At 44.7% G+C, this 14,818-nt stretch overlaps 1 protein-coding gene across 4 annotated transcripts in view; it reads right to left on the minus strand.

Annotated features, from left to right (window-relative positions):
• The window catches only part of LOC115468278 (E3 ubiquitin-protein ligase TRIM39-like), a 36,769-nt gene extending 33,004 nt beyond the window's left edge, over positions 1-3,765 (minus strand). For 3 of the 4 annotated variants that reach the window (XM_030199870.1, XM_030199869.1, XM_030199868.1), the window contains exon 1: positions 3,333-3,748. In XM_030199870.1, the coding sequence (XP_030055730.1) occupies positions 3,333-3,746 (414 nt within the window). In that variant the 5' untranslated portion in view covers positions 3,747-3,748. Of the gene's footprint in view, positions 1-3,332 lie in introns of all 4 variants that reach the window. The other variant, XM_030199871.1, reaches the window with a different exon arrangement.
• Between the last annotated feature and the right edge of the window lie 11,053 nt (positions 3,766-14,818).

Consider the following 14,818-nt stretch of genomic DNA (forward strand, 5'->3'; position numbering starts at 1 on the left):
GCAAGCAAACCTGTGAGCTGCTGCATCCACGTTGTCATTCTTTATTGTCGGTCCATCTGTAACAAGTCTAACACTGTTTTTGTCGGATAGGCAGTGCCTTACAAGGTGGAGGAGAAAAGACATAATTGAATATCACTAAAACAACTTCAAAAATGATTGTAGCTAGTAGAAACAGCAATTATAAATTCTGTAGTTTGTGCTCAGTTTTCTTCACTGTGCTTCTATACAATTCAGATGGCCAGATTTCAGTGAGAATATTTTGTTTCCTGATGGGTTCATCTTAACTGGTTGTAATCTGCCTTGGGAAGCCTGGTGTTTATAAAGATGATGGAATATATTAAAATTAAATGGAAGTAGAATTAAACTCTTCTTTCATTGGGGCACATGGAATCATATCTTCATCTGTTTTGTAGTTTACCTTGGACATGGAAGGGAAGGGAGGGCAGGGGAGAGAAGAGAGTTGCTGAACATGGATGGATGGAGGGGCGGGCAGGAGAAATGCTGGACATGGATGGAGGAGAGGGAAGACAGGAAGGAGATGCACATGGATGGAGGGGAGAGAGGCGAAATGCTGGACATGGATGGAGTGGAGGGCGGGGAAGAGAAATGTTGGAGGGAAGGAAAGATAGAGGAAGGAGATACACACGGATGGAGGGGAAGGGAAAGAGGAGAAATGCTGGACATGGATGGAGGGGAGAGAGGAGAAATGCTGGACATGGATGGAGTGGAGGGCAGGGAAGAGAAATGTTGGAGGGAAGGAAAGACAGAGGAAGGAGATACTCACAGATGGAGGGGAAGGGAGAGAGGAGAAATGCTGGATGGAGGAGAGGGAAGACAGAGGAAGGAGATGCACATGGATAGTGGGGAGGAGAGAGAGTTGAAATGCTGGACATGGATAAAGAGGAGGAAAGAGAGAGGAAGTGAGATGAACATGGATGGAGGGGAGGGGAAGAGGATAAATGCTGTACATGGATGGAGGGGAGGGAAGACAGAGGAGATGCACATGGATTTAGGAGAGACAAGAAATTCTGGACACGGATGGAGGGAAGGAAAGAGAGAGGAAGTGAGATGAACATGGATGGAACAGAGGGAAGAGAGAGGAAGTGAGATGAACATGGATGGAGCAGAGGGCAGAGAGAGGAAGTGAGATGAACATGGATGGAGGGGAAGAGAGAGGAGAAATGCTGGACATGGATGGATGAGAGGGAAGAGAGAGGAAAGACAGGAGATGCATATGGATGGAGGGGAGGAAAGACTAGGAAGGAGAGGACAGGTACAAATCAAGGTAGGGTATACACAAAAAATACACAAGGTAGGGTATACACAAAAAATAGCACATGAGTTTATCTTGTTGGACAGACTGGATGGACTGTGCAGGTCTTTTTCTGCTGTCATCTACTATGTTACTACTATGAGATGCATACTGATGGAGAAGAGGGAAAGGGAAAAGAGGAGAAAAACTGCACATGGATGGAGAAAATAGGCAAAAACTGGATCCACTCTGTACCTCCTCCAGTCAAGTCTGCGGAGGCCACAGCTTTTACCTATGGATGTAGAACAAGAAATGAAGAAGAAAGGAGGAAAGTAAAGAAATGAATGGAAAGGAATCCCTGGAAACGGAGTTAAGGGAACAGATAGAGAGCAGCAGAATCAGAAACTGGGACCGACATGATCGGAAAAACAAAGTCACCAGACAACAAAGGTAGCTATGGAGGCAGTACTGTGGGTCTCTGTTACCTACAAGGACATGTGGTCCCACTTTCTCACGTTTGGACAAGATATTTTGTCAGGTGCCTAAGGAGGCCAATAAGCTTGCAGTATGGTATGCCTTGGGCAGGGAGCAGAGAGAGGCATTTTTTTTTTTTGCTGGATTAGCGGGGCGGTGGGGGGGAGCAGTTGGAAGAGGAGACCACGGTGGACATGTTACCAAAATATTTTATGGGAGCATTCAAAGTGACTCCCAGTGCTAATTTACAAGCTGCTCCATGGTGCTTTCATCACTAGGGAAAAGGGGAAGCGAATGGGGCTGTGGGAGGATGACAGGTGTGTGCACTGCAAACAGCGAGTGGGCACACTTGTCCACACTTTTTTGGAATGTATGAAACTGCATACTTTTTGGATGGGAGTGTTGGGGGCTTTGGAAGTGATAAGTAGTAGTAGTAGTATGTTAAATGTTTTGGTGGAATGGTCTTACAAGGTGCTACTCCTGGGAGATGGGGCACATTTGACTGACTAGGGATTATCTTCCTCACAGGTGTGTTTTGTGTGTGTGGCGCTAATGGTAGATAGGAAAGCCTTATTGGTGAACTGGATAGCAGATGAACCACCAACTGTTCAGCAATGGCCAGCAAAGATGGTACAAATGGCTAGATGGGAGACAGAGCGGCTACTAGCATCTCGACAAATAAGTGGCCAGGCGTATAGATCTCTATGGCAGTTTTATGCGGTGTTATACTCGGGATCTCAACGTTCTCCAGGAGAGGGCGGGGTGAGGGGGAAGGGGGAGGAGGGAGGGAGGGGAAGTAAATAGGTGATGTGTGTTTGTGGGGGGCATTAACATAAAAGTAAGGTGATTTGGGCAAACGCCTTTGACTGTACTATGTAAGCTACATTGAGCCTGCAAATAGGTGGGAAAATGTGGGGTACAAATGCAATAAATAAATACTGTTTAATGACTGTTCTATTTGTTTTGTGCACATAGAATGGCTGTGTGATGGCTTCTACAGAATGTACAGCAGGATCTGTAAGACTGTATTTGGATATCTGAAGTAGTATCGACTGCTATGCTTTTTGAGCAGGGACTGTCTTTCTTCTATGTTTGTGCAGCGCTGCGTACGCCTTGTAGCGCTATAGAAATGCTAAATAGTAGTAGTATGTATCTGCAAGCCTATAATACATTTGATATAGGTGGGATCGGATGTAATGTAATGTATATGTTATGCACCTTAATTTTTTAAATTTAATTTTAGTTACATTTGTACCCCGCACTTTCCCACTCATAGACATATTCTCAAAAAAACAGAAAGGCAGTATATCATCCCATTCCCTTTCTCCCCTAACCAGGTAAACTGCACAAGGTGCCCTAACATTACCTGTTTCGGTACTCTGGTACAACACGGAGTATTGGCAATACCTGTATTCCTTCCAGGAACCACAACTCACAAGCTGAGTATTGACCCCTGAATGTAGATGGAAGATGCTCAGATACAGCAGCCAAGATTCAAGTTTTGATGATTGATCTTACTGCTCATGTTTCAAACTCTGCTAATTCAACTCCTAGTTTTATGAGATTGAAAATGTCAATTTTCAGTAATTTCATTAAATGCACATACCTTGTATTCCTGCGCAGCCACCTCTATGGGGATCACGGTGTGAGATTTGTGATCTCTGGACTCTCTACAAATCAGGCAGATAATTTTCTGATCCTCTTCACAAAACAGCTTCAGTTTCTCTTCATGCTTCTCACACAGACTCTCCTCTTTGGGTCTCACTGAAGTCTCGCTAAGCTTTTTCACCATTTCTGTCACATTTGCCAGTTGCCTGTTAGATCTGAGGTTCCTCTGCTGAGAGGTTTCCCTGCACTGGGGACAGGGGAAGTCTGTGTCTCTCCCCTCCCAGCTCTGAGTGATACAGGAGCGACAGAAGTTGTGTCCACAGTCTGTCATCACCGGATCTTTAAAATAATCCAGACAAATAGAACAAGAAGCTTCATCTCGCAGACTCTCAGCAGGGTTTGCAGCAGCCATGATTCTTACAGGAAATGAGAGCAGGAATTCAGTTTCTGTTTCACATTATAACTTGTAGTAAGTTTGAAAATAAAGGAGTGTCTGTGTGGAACAGGATCTTTGTCAGGGACTTTGTGTAATTTGAAGACACCAGGGCTGTTTGCCCTCCTTCCTGTCTCCTAAGTGCCTCCCTTTTTTCCCCAGCCACAGAGATCCAGGGATCTGGGAGCTACAGGGAGGGCAGCAGTGACCTGTCCCCAAACAGTTTCCCTGCGTGTAAGATGGATCTTGGGGCAGGGACACAGCTGAGCTCTGTAGCAAGCAAAGGTCTCAGGAAGGGGGCAGGTTTTGCAAAAGTGGGGTGACAGGAGAATTAAATCAGGGACGAGCTATAGACGTAATCTACTTAGATTTCAGCAAAGCTTTTGACACCTTTCCCCACAGGAGGCTCTTAAATAAACTGGATGGGCTGAAGATAGGACCCGAAGTGGTGAACTGGATTAGGAACTGGTTGACAGACAGACGCCAGAAGGTGGTGGTTAATGAAATTCACTCGGAGGGAAAGGTGAGTAGTGGAGTGCCTCAGGGATCGGTGCTGGGGCCGATTCTGTTCAATATATTTGTGAGTGACATTGCCGAAGGGTTACAAGGTAAAGTTTGCCTTTTTGCAGATGACACCAAGATTTTCAACAGAGTGGACACCCCGGAGGGAGTGGAAAACTTGAAAAAAGATCTGAAGAAGCTAGAAGAATGGTCTAACGTTTGGCAATTAAAATTCAATGCGAAGAAATGCAAAGTGATTCACTTAGGGAGTAGAAATCCAAGGGAGACGTATGTGTTAGGCGGGGAGAGTCTGATAGGCACGGACGGGGAGAGGGATCTTGGGGTGATAGTATCTGAGGACCTGAAGGCGACGAAACAGTACGACAAGGCGGTGGCCGTAGCTAGAAGATTGCTAGGCTGTATAGAGAGAGGAGTGACCAGCAGAAGAAAGGAGGTTTTAATGCCCCTGTATAAGACGTTGGTGAGGCCCCACCTGGAGTATTGTGTTCAGTTTTGGAGGCCGTATCTTGTGAAGGATGTTAAAAAAATGGAAGCGGTGCAAAGAAAAGCTACGAGGATGGTATGGGATTTACGTTCCAAGACGTATGAAGAGAGGCTTGCTGACCTGAACATGTACACCCTGGAGGAAAGGAGGAACAGGGGTGATATGATACAGACGTTCAAATATTTGAATGGTATTAATCCGCAAACGAATCTATTCCGGAGATGGGAAGGCGGTAGAACGAGAGGACATGAAATGAGATTGAAGGGGGGCAGACTCAGGAAAGATGTCAGGAAGTATTTTTTCACGGAGAGGGTGGTGAACGCTTGGAATGCCCTCCTGCGGGAGGTGGTGGAGATGAAAACGGTAACAGAGTTCAAACATGCATGGGATATGCATAGAGGAATCCTGTGCAGAAGGAATGGATCCTCAGCTGAAATTGGGTGGCGGAGCAGGTGGGGGGAAGAGGGGGTGGTGGTTGGGAAGCAAGGATAGGGGAGGGCAGACTTATACGGTCTATACCAGAGCCGGTGATGGGAGGCGGGACTGGTGGTTGGGAGGCGGGAAATACTGCTGGGCAGACTTATATGGTCTGTGCCCTGAAAAGGACAGGTACAAATTCAATTCAAGGTAAGGTATACACATATGAGTTTGTCTTGGGCAGACTGGATGGACCATGCAGGTGTTTTTCTGCCGTCATCTACTATGTTACTATGTTACTATGTTTTTGTTATAACTTTCTTTCTTCTTTTTCAGTGCAATCGATCTACTTTACTTCATCCAAATAATGCCTCGCAGAAGATCAAACTTAGGTCGTCGTACTCGCGGAGCGGAAGCAGTGCGACGAGTAATTGCAAATCAAACTGAGGAAGAACGGGCATCAGCGAAACAGACAAAGAATGGCTCAAATACGTGCCCAGGAAGCAGCAGAGCGACGTGCAGCCAGACTTGAGGATGCACGATTGCGAGCACGGCGATCGCATTCTGCAGCTTCACATCTGCTTCGTTCTCAACACAATGAACGCGACAGGCTGAGAGTGGTTGAAAGATGTCAACGACAAACAGCAGATCAGCGTCAAACACGACTCCATGCTCAGCAATCACGCCATTACAATCGCCTTGCATTCCGGTACAACCCAGCTGATGATTATAGTTTCAGCCGCCATATTCTCATCAGCACTATGACTGAAGTGTGTCCTTATTGCAAGGCTCTCAAATTTAATGGAGAAACGAAAGGAATGTGTTGCGCCGCCGGAAAAATTAAACTGCCTCAACTTGGAGAACCACCAGAGCCATTAAAGTTTTTGTTAGTTTTTGTTACATTTGTACCCTGCACTTTCCCACTCATGGCAGGCTCAATGCGGCTTACATGGGGCAATGGAGGGTTAAGTGACTTGCCCAGAGTCACAAGGAGCTGCCTGTGCCTGAAGTGGAAATCAAACTCAGTTCCTCAGTTCCCCAGGACCAAAGTCCACCACCCTAACCACTAGGCCACTCCTCCACTGTTGCTACTATTGGAGATTCTACATGGAATGTTGCTATTCCACTAGCAACATTCCATGTAGAAGTCGGCCCTTGCAGATCACCAATGTGGCCGCGCAGGCTTCTGCTTCTGTGAGTCTGACGTCCTGCAGACTCACAGAAACAGAAGCCTGCGCAGCCTTCTGCATGGAATGTTGCTAGTGGAATAGCAACATTCCATGTAGAATCTCCAATAGTAGCAACATTCCATGTAGAATCTCCAATAGTAGCAACATCCCATGTAGAATCTCAAAGAGTAGCAACAGAATCTCAATAGTAGCAACATTCCATGTAGAATCTCCAATAGTAGCAACATTCCATGTAGAATCTCCAATAGTAGCAACATCCCATGTAGAATCTCAAAGAGTAGCAACAGAATCTCAATAGTAGCAACATTCCATGTAGAATCTCCAATAGTATCTATTTTATTTTTGTTACATTTGTACCCTGCGCTTTCCCACTCATGGCAGGCTCAATGCGGCTTACATGGGGCAATGGAGGGTTAAGTGACTTGCCCAGAGTCACAAGGAGCTGCCTGTGCCTGAAGTGGGAATCAAACTCAGTTCCTCAGTTCCCCAGGACCAAAGTCCACCACCCTAACCACTAGGCCACTCCTCCACTCTTTGCTTGCCGGATATACCGCCGAATCAAAGCATTTCCTATCTAACATCAGGAAATACAACTCATGCTTCCAAATGACGTCGTCCGGCGCAGAAACCATAACAGCTCAATTCATGCCAACTTTCAAAGTGAAAGGACAAATTTATCATAAAGTCGGCTCCCTGTTTCCGTTCTCAGATGGTCAACATAAATTCCTCCAAATGTATTTCATCGGTGATGGCAATGATGAATTGAATGCACACTGCGGAATTTCTACCGGCATAAAAAGTTCTTGCGGCCAACAACAAAGACGTCTACGAACTTAACAATATTATTCAGTCTAACATTCAAAGCAAGCCACTCACATACAAGTCCGTCGACACTGTTCTGGAAGCAGATGAAGCGGTTAATTATCCAACAGAATTTTTGAATTCATTCGATCTCCCAGGGATGCCACCGCACATACTGCAATTGAAAATCGGCGTGCCAATTATCATGTTGCGAAATATCAACCAGCCAAAGCTTTGCAACGGCACGCGGCTTGCAGTAAAAAAATTAATGAGCAATGTCGTAGAAGCAACAATCTTGACAGGACCTTTCAAAGGTGAAGATGTCCTCATTCCTCGCATTCCTATCATTCCAACGGATATGCCATTTCAATTTAAGAGATTGCAATTCCCAATTTGATTGGCGTTTGCAATCACCATCAGGGCCAATCTTTACAATTTTGCGGTTTAGATCAACACACAGATTGCTTCTCACATGGACAATTATATGTTGCATGCTGTAGAGTCAGCAAACCAGACAATCTCTATATCTGCACACACAATGGAACAACAGAAAATATTGTATACCCACAAGCATTGTGAAATTAAACATATTAGAAACGAGCGCTTCCTCTTTTCTTGCTTTTCCATTTAACCAGACTGAGGCACAGCAATGCGTGGCCGGGTAGAGCTAGTACTTTAATGAAAAGATTTAACTATAATATTATAAGTGTTTCGGGCTTCTGCAGATGAGAACAGAGCCCATGGGGATGGGGTGGGGACGGGACAGAACCTGCATGGACGGGATGGGGTCTGCGGGGACGGAAACAGAACCCACAGAGACGGGGTAGGGACAGGGACAAATTTTGTCCCCGTGTCATTCGGTATTCTGAATGTCTATGGAAGATCTTATAAATACAGAACACAGTTATCAATGTGTAAGTCAGAGCTCTTCCATTAAAGGATTAAAATCAATGAATCCTACGGGTCTGAATGGGAAGATCGAATGGACGCATTTCCTTTGATATACGGAATGGACTTTTATTTTGATCTTCATTCATTAATGTGGGTATGCCTTTTGCTGCTTGAAGAATTGTGATTGGATACTGATGACAGCATGTGACGTCACAGTTTGTACTTATAGGACCGCCATGTTTAAATACTCCTGCCCTTCATGCTACCGTCGGCATTTTTGAACGGATTGTAAGCAGAGTCAGTATGAAATAGATTGATTTTTTGTAGAAATTTTATAAATATTTAAGCTTTTTTCTCCCCCCCCTTTTGCACAGGATTTATGACCGATGAACTGGTTGATTGAATGGCTGTGGTCCTGAAGCAGCGCAATGTGAAACGGGACCCGTTGACCACAGTTGAATCATGGTCTGGGAGGAGAAAGTCTGCAGTTAGCCGAAGTTAAGTAAAAAAAATTTTATAGCTTACTCGGCAAAGCGGCTTTCTTATTCAGCATTAAGAAAAAGAACTTTTCAAAAAAATGTTTTAAAATGAGGAGGTTTTTAGAAACGCCTATGAGGATGAATATGTAGCCTTCACCCCATTTACATCTGTGGGAGGGGCTTGTTTTGAGGCGTTTTCCTCCTTTAATGGAAGAACTCTGACTTACACATTGATAACTGTGTTCTGTATTTATAAGTACAGTGAATGAATGGAACCAGTTTCCTCTTGATATCTTTAGTGTATATGGAAGATCTTAAACAGACAACAGGCAAGGTTGAAGATTTGACGACTGATGCAACAGCTCGCAAGTTTCAAAGCTCTGCTAATTCAACCCTTTTTAGTTCTATGAGACTTAGGTAATTTTTCAGTAATACAACTGCTTCAATTCTTCTGGCTCAAAAAACACATAGAATATTGTATTTAAGGAAATAATACATAACCGACTTTCGCAAACTATTAAAGACTCATCTCTTTGAAAAAATCTATCAAACACATTAAGTCCACACACACTGTTAACAATGCATCAATACATTCTCCTCTGTACTATTATCCCCCATAACTTTAACACATTTAAACCTTAATTTTACAGGTAAAAAAATATTAAGCCCGAACGTTCTCTTGCTAATGTTCTGTTGCCCTATCAGTATCCGTTGTTCTTCTATTGTTCAGTCGTTCTTCTCCATTGTTCTATTCCCCTTAACGACACCTGGACCTTGTTTTAACTTAACCCCTCACAATGTAACCATAATTGTGTTGTAACAAATTGTACTTCCATCATTACAATGTATTGTAAGCCACACTGAGCCCGCAAATAGGTGGGAAAATGTGGGATACAAATGCAATAAAATAAATAAATTTCAACTTGAAAGTGCCTCCTAGAGAGAGAACCCAAGATCTAAGTCCCAGAAATTTTCTTCTCCTTCTCTGGGTAGTTTTATTAACAAGGATCTGGGGTTCCTAGCCCATTATAAACCATAAAGCTGTATGTCTCTGTTGATCACCCTCCCCTCACCTATCCACACCCATCCTGTTAGAAAGCTAATCAAGAATGTATTAGTTATGTCCAATAAAAAGGTATCATCTTATTTTCTTTTCCATGTTTTATTTTGTTTGATTTCTATTGATAACAAGGATCTGGGGTTCCTAGCCCATTATATACCATAAAGCTGTATGTCTCTGTTGATCACCCCACCCCTCACCTATCCACACCCATCCTGTTAGAATATCAATGATATGCTTTGATGTCCCCATGCATACCTCCGACCCACCCCCATCCTCCCACCCTGTCAGACTGTCATAGTAATGCTTGAATGTTTTCACTTATATACACTGTCAGCTAGCACATTTGCTTATTTCCGATCTGACGAAGAAGGGCAACCTTCGAAAGCTAATCAAGAAATGTATTAAGTTATGTCCAATAAAAAAGGTATCATCTTATTTTCTTTTCCATGTTTTATTTTGTTTGATTTCTATAGATTCTACATGGAATGTTGCTATTCCACTAGCAACATTCCATGTAGAAGTCAGCCCTTGTAGATCACCAATGTGGCCGCGCAGGCTTCTGCTTCTGTGAGTCTGACGTCCTGCACGTACGTGCAGGACGTCAGACTCACAGAAACAGAAGCCTGCGCAGCCTTCTACATGGAATGTTGCTAGTGGAATAGCAACATTCCATGTAGAATCTCCAATAGTAGCAACATTGCATGTAGAATCTCCAATAGTATCTATTTTATTTTTGTTACATTTGTACCCTGCGCTTTCCCACTCATGGCAGGCTCAATGCGGCTTACATGGGGCAATGGAGGGTTAAGTGACTCACAGAAACAGAAGCCTGCGCAGCCTTCTACATGGAATGTTGCTAGTGGAATAGCAACATTCCATGTAGAATCTCCAATAGTAGCAACATTCAATGTAGAATCTCCAATAGTAGCAACATTGCATGTAGAATCTCCAATAGTATCTATTTTATTTTTGTTACATTTGTACCCTGCGCTTTCCCACTCATGGCAGGCTCAATGCGGCTTACATGGGGCAATGGAGGGTTAAGTGACTCACAGAAACAGAAGCCTGCGCAGCCTTCTACATGGAATGTTGCTAGTGGAATAGCAACATTCCATGTAGAATCTCCAATAGTATCTATTTTATTTTTGTTACATTTGTACCCTGCGCTTTCCCACTCATGGCAGGCTCAATGCGGCTTACATGGGGCAATGGAGGGTTAAGTGACTCACAGAAACAGAAGCCTGCGCAGCCTTCTACATGGAATGTTGCTTGTGGAATAGCAACATTCCATGTAGAATCTCCAATAGTAGCAACATTCCATGTAGAATCTCCAATGGTATCTATTTTACTGTCATAGTAATGCTTGAATGTTTTCACTTATATACACTGTCAGCTAGCACATTTGCTTATTTCCGATCTGACGAAGAAGGGCAACCTTCGAAAGCTAATCAAGAAATGTATTAAGTTATGTCCAATAAAAAAGGTATCATCTTATCCATGTTTTATTTTGTTTGATTTCTATTGATAACCTTAAGAGTGGACTAACACGGCTACCACACTCCTCTAATTAAGATCAGGAAAACTTTGTATTTTTGATCCCAGAAATTGAGCTGAAATATGTCTGAAATAAAGTCTGAATACATGATTTCTGTCAAGATTCGAAGGTCGTACGTTCCGTTATTATTTCTGTAGATGTTTCTAAAAATTGTGATAAGTTGCCAGAGAATGTGGTAAAGGCAGTTAGCTTAGCGGAGTTTAAAAAAGGTTTGGACGGCTTCCTAAAGGAAAAGTCCGTAGACCATTATTAAATGGACATGGGGAAAATCCACTATTTCTGGGATAAGCAGTATAAAATGTTTTATACTGTTTTGGGATCTTGCCAGGTATTTGTGACCTGGATTGGCCACTGTTGGAAACAGGATGCTGGGCTTGATGGACCTTTGGTCTTTCCCAGTATGGCAATACTTATGTACTTATACTTATGGAAACAGAGGCTCAGAGGCCTGGAGTATTAAGAAATAGAAATCTAAGCACGGCTGGAAAAATCCCCAGCAGTTAAAACCTGACACTGTCAATCATGACTTACTTCTTGCCACACTGTCCTCATTTGGGTTCCAGGGCTCTGTCCTCTCCTGGTTCTCCTCTTATCTCTCCCACCGTACCTTCAGAGTACATTCTCATGGATCTTCCTCCACCCCCATCCCGCTCTCTGTTGGAGTTCCCCAGGGATCTGTCCTTGGACCCCTTCTTTTCTCAATCTACACCTCTTCCCTGGGCTCACTGATCTCATCTCATGGTTTCCAGTATCATCTTTACGCTGACGACACCCAGCTGTATCTCTCCACACCAGACATCACCGCGGAGACCCATGCCAAGATATCGGCCTGCTTATCCGACATTGCTGCTTGGATGTCTAACCGCCACCTGAAACGTCATCTAGGAGTGGCCTGGTGGTTAGGGTAGTGGACTCTGGTCCTGAGGAACTGAGTTCGATTCCCACTTCAGGCACAGCTCCTTGTGACTCTGGGCAAGTCACTTAACCCTCCATTGCCCCAGGTACAAATAAGTGCCTGTATATGTAAGCCGCATTGAGCCTGCCATGAGTGGGAAAGCGCGGGGTACAAATGTAACTAAAAAAATAAAATAAAAAACATGGCCAAGACCGAGCTTATTGTCTTTCCACCAAAACCCACTTCTCCTCTTCCTCCGCTCTCGATCTCAGTTGATAAGACCCTCATCCTCCCCGTCTCATCCACCCGCAGCCTCGGAGTCATCTTCGACTCCTCCCTCTCCTTCTCGGCGCATCCAGCAGACAGCCAAGACCTGTCGCTTCTTCCTCTTTAACATCAACAAAATTCGCCCTTTCTTCTGAGCACACCACCTGAACTCTCATCCACGCTCTCATTACCTCTCGCCTTGACTACTGCAACCTACTCCTCACTGGCCTCCCACTTAACCACCTATCCTCCCTTCAATCCGTTCAGAACTCTGCTGCACGTCTTATATACCGCCAGAACCGATATACTCATATCACCCCTCTCCTCAGGTCACTTCACTGGCTTCCGATCAGATACCGCATCCAGTTCAAGCTTCTCCTTCTAACCTACAAATGCACTCGGTCTGCAGCCCCTCACTACCTCTCTACCCTCATCTCCCCTTACGTTCCCGCCCGAAACCTCCGCTCACAGGACAAATCCCTCCTCTCAGTACCCTTCTCCACCACCGCCAATTCCAGGCTCCGCCCATTCTGCCTCGCCTCACCCTATGCCTGGAATGGACTTCCTGAACCCTTGCGCCAAGCCCCCTCCCTACCCATCTTCAAAGTCTTACTCAAAGCCCACCTCTTCAATGTTGCTTTCGGCACCTAACCTTTATACCTTTCAGGAAATCTAGACTGCTCCAATTTAATGACCCCTACTTAACTAACCTGCTTATAATCGAAATAGAAAAACGCCTATATTGTGACCCAAATCGGGAGATAGACGTTTATCTCACAAAAGCGAATAAAGCTGTATAATCGAAAGCCGAATTTGGACGTTTTCAACTGCACTCCGTTGCGGATGCGGACAAAGTTGATGGGGGCGTGTCGAAGGCATGGTGAAGGCGGAACTGGGGCGTGGTTATCGGCCAATCAGAGATGGGCGCCTTTCGCCGATAATGGAAAAAAATATGCGTTTTTAGCGAGAATTTAGGGCACTTTTCCTGGACCCTGTTTTTCCACGAATAAGGCCCCAAAAAGTGCCCTAAATGACCAGATGACCACTGGAGGGAATCGGGGATGACTTCCCCTGACTCCCCAGTGGTTAATAACCCCCTCCCACCACAAAATATGCCGCTTCACAACTGTTTATTTTCACCCTCAAATGTCATACCCACCTCCCTGGCAGCAGTATGCAGGTCCCTGGAGCAGTTGTTAGGGGGTGCAGTGGACTTCAGGCAGGTGGACCCAGGCCCATCCCCCCCTACCTGTTACAATTGTGCTGCTTAATGCTTAGTCGTCCAACCCCCCCAAACCCACTGTACCCACATGTAGGTGCCCCCCTTCACCCCTTAGGGCTATAGTAATGGTGTAGACTTGTGGGCAGTGGGTTTTGAGGAGGATTTGGGGGGCTCAACACACAAGGGAAGGGTGCTATGCACCTGGGAGCTCTTTTACCTTTTTTTTTGTTTTTGTAAAAGTGCCCCCTAGGGTGCCCGGTTGGTGTCCTGGCATGTGAGGGGGACCAGTGCACTACGACTCCTGGCCCCTCCCACGAACAAATGCCTTGGATTTATTCGTTTTTGAGCTAGGCGCTTTCATTTTCCATTATCGCTGAAAAACAAAAACGCCCAGCTCACAAATTGTCGAATAAAACATGGACGTCTATTTTTTTCGAAAATACGGTTCGGTCCGCCCCTTCACGGACCCGTTCTCGGAGATAAACGCCCATGGAGATAGACGTTTTCGTTCAGTTATGCCCCTCTAAGTGTACATTTGTCCTTTAGATTGTAAGCTCCTTGAGCAGGGACTGGCCTTCTTTGTTAATTTGTACAGCGCTGCGTAACCCTAGTAGCGCTCTAGAAATGTTAAGTAGTAGTAGTAGTATTACATATAGCAGTGATTTAACCAGAGCTGAGATTGTGATGTCATAATGCCTCATTCCACCAATGCCTAAGAGCCAGTCTCATCAGTGATGTCACAATGGCTTGATTGTCCTATATTTGTCTCACTCTTATCTATTAGATTGTAAGCTCTTCGAGCAGGGACTGTCCTTCATTGTTAAACTGTACAGCGCTGCGTAACCCTAGTAGCGCTTTAGAAATGTTAAATAGTAGTAGTAGTAGTGGTGCCTGTCCAGCCTATAAAGAGTTTTTATCGTTGTGGCCTTAGCTGGGCTGTAGTGAATCAAACTGGATGCTGCCCCGGCCTATATGAGGTTCAGGATTGGGGATGGGGTGGTAGGGTCGGAATGAGGGTTGAGAGCTGCATTGATCTGCTTGGGTCCCTTATCCCACATTTACCTCAGGAGTGTGGTGCACTCATTTGAAAGTTATGTCATTCTCAATCTCTGTGAGTCCCTTCTCTCACTGTGTCAGGGTATTAAGAATCCCGATCACCACTTTCATAAGAAGGATTTGAGCAATATATTAGCAGAGGACTGCCCTAGCAGGACAGAAAGACTGGGGACACCGTGGAGAGGTGTAATAACAGCAGATGCATTCTT

Source organism: Microcaecilia unicolor, chromosome 4 (assembly GCF_901765095.1).
Source record: "Microcaecilia unicolor chromosome 4, aMicUni1.1, whole genome shotgun sequence".
Lineage (NCBI taxonomy): Eukaryota > Metazoa > Chordata > Amphibia > Gymnophiona > Siphonopidae > Microcaecilia > Microcaecilia unicolor.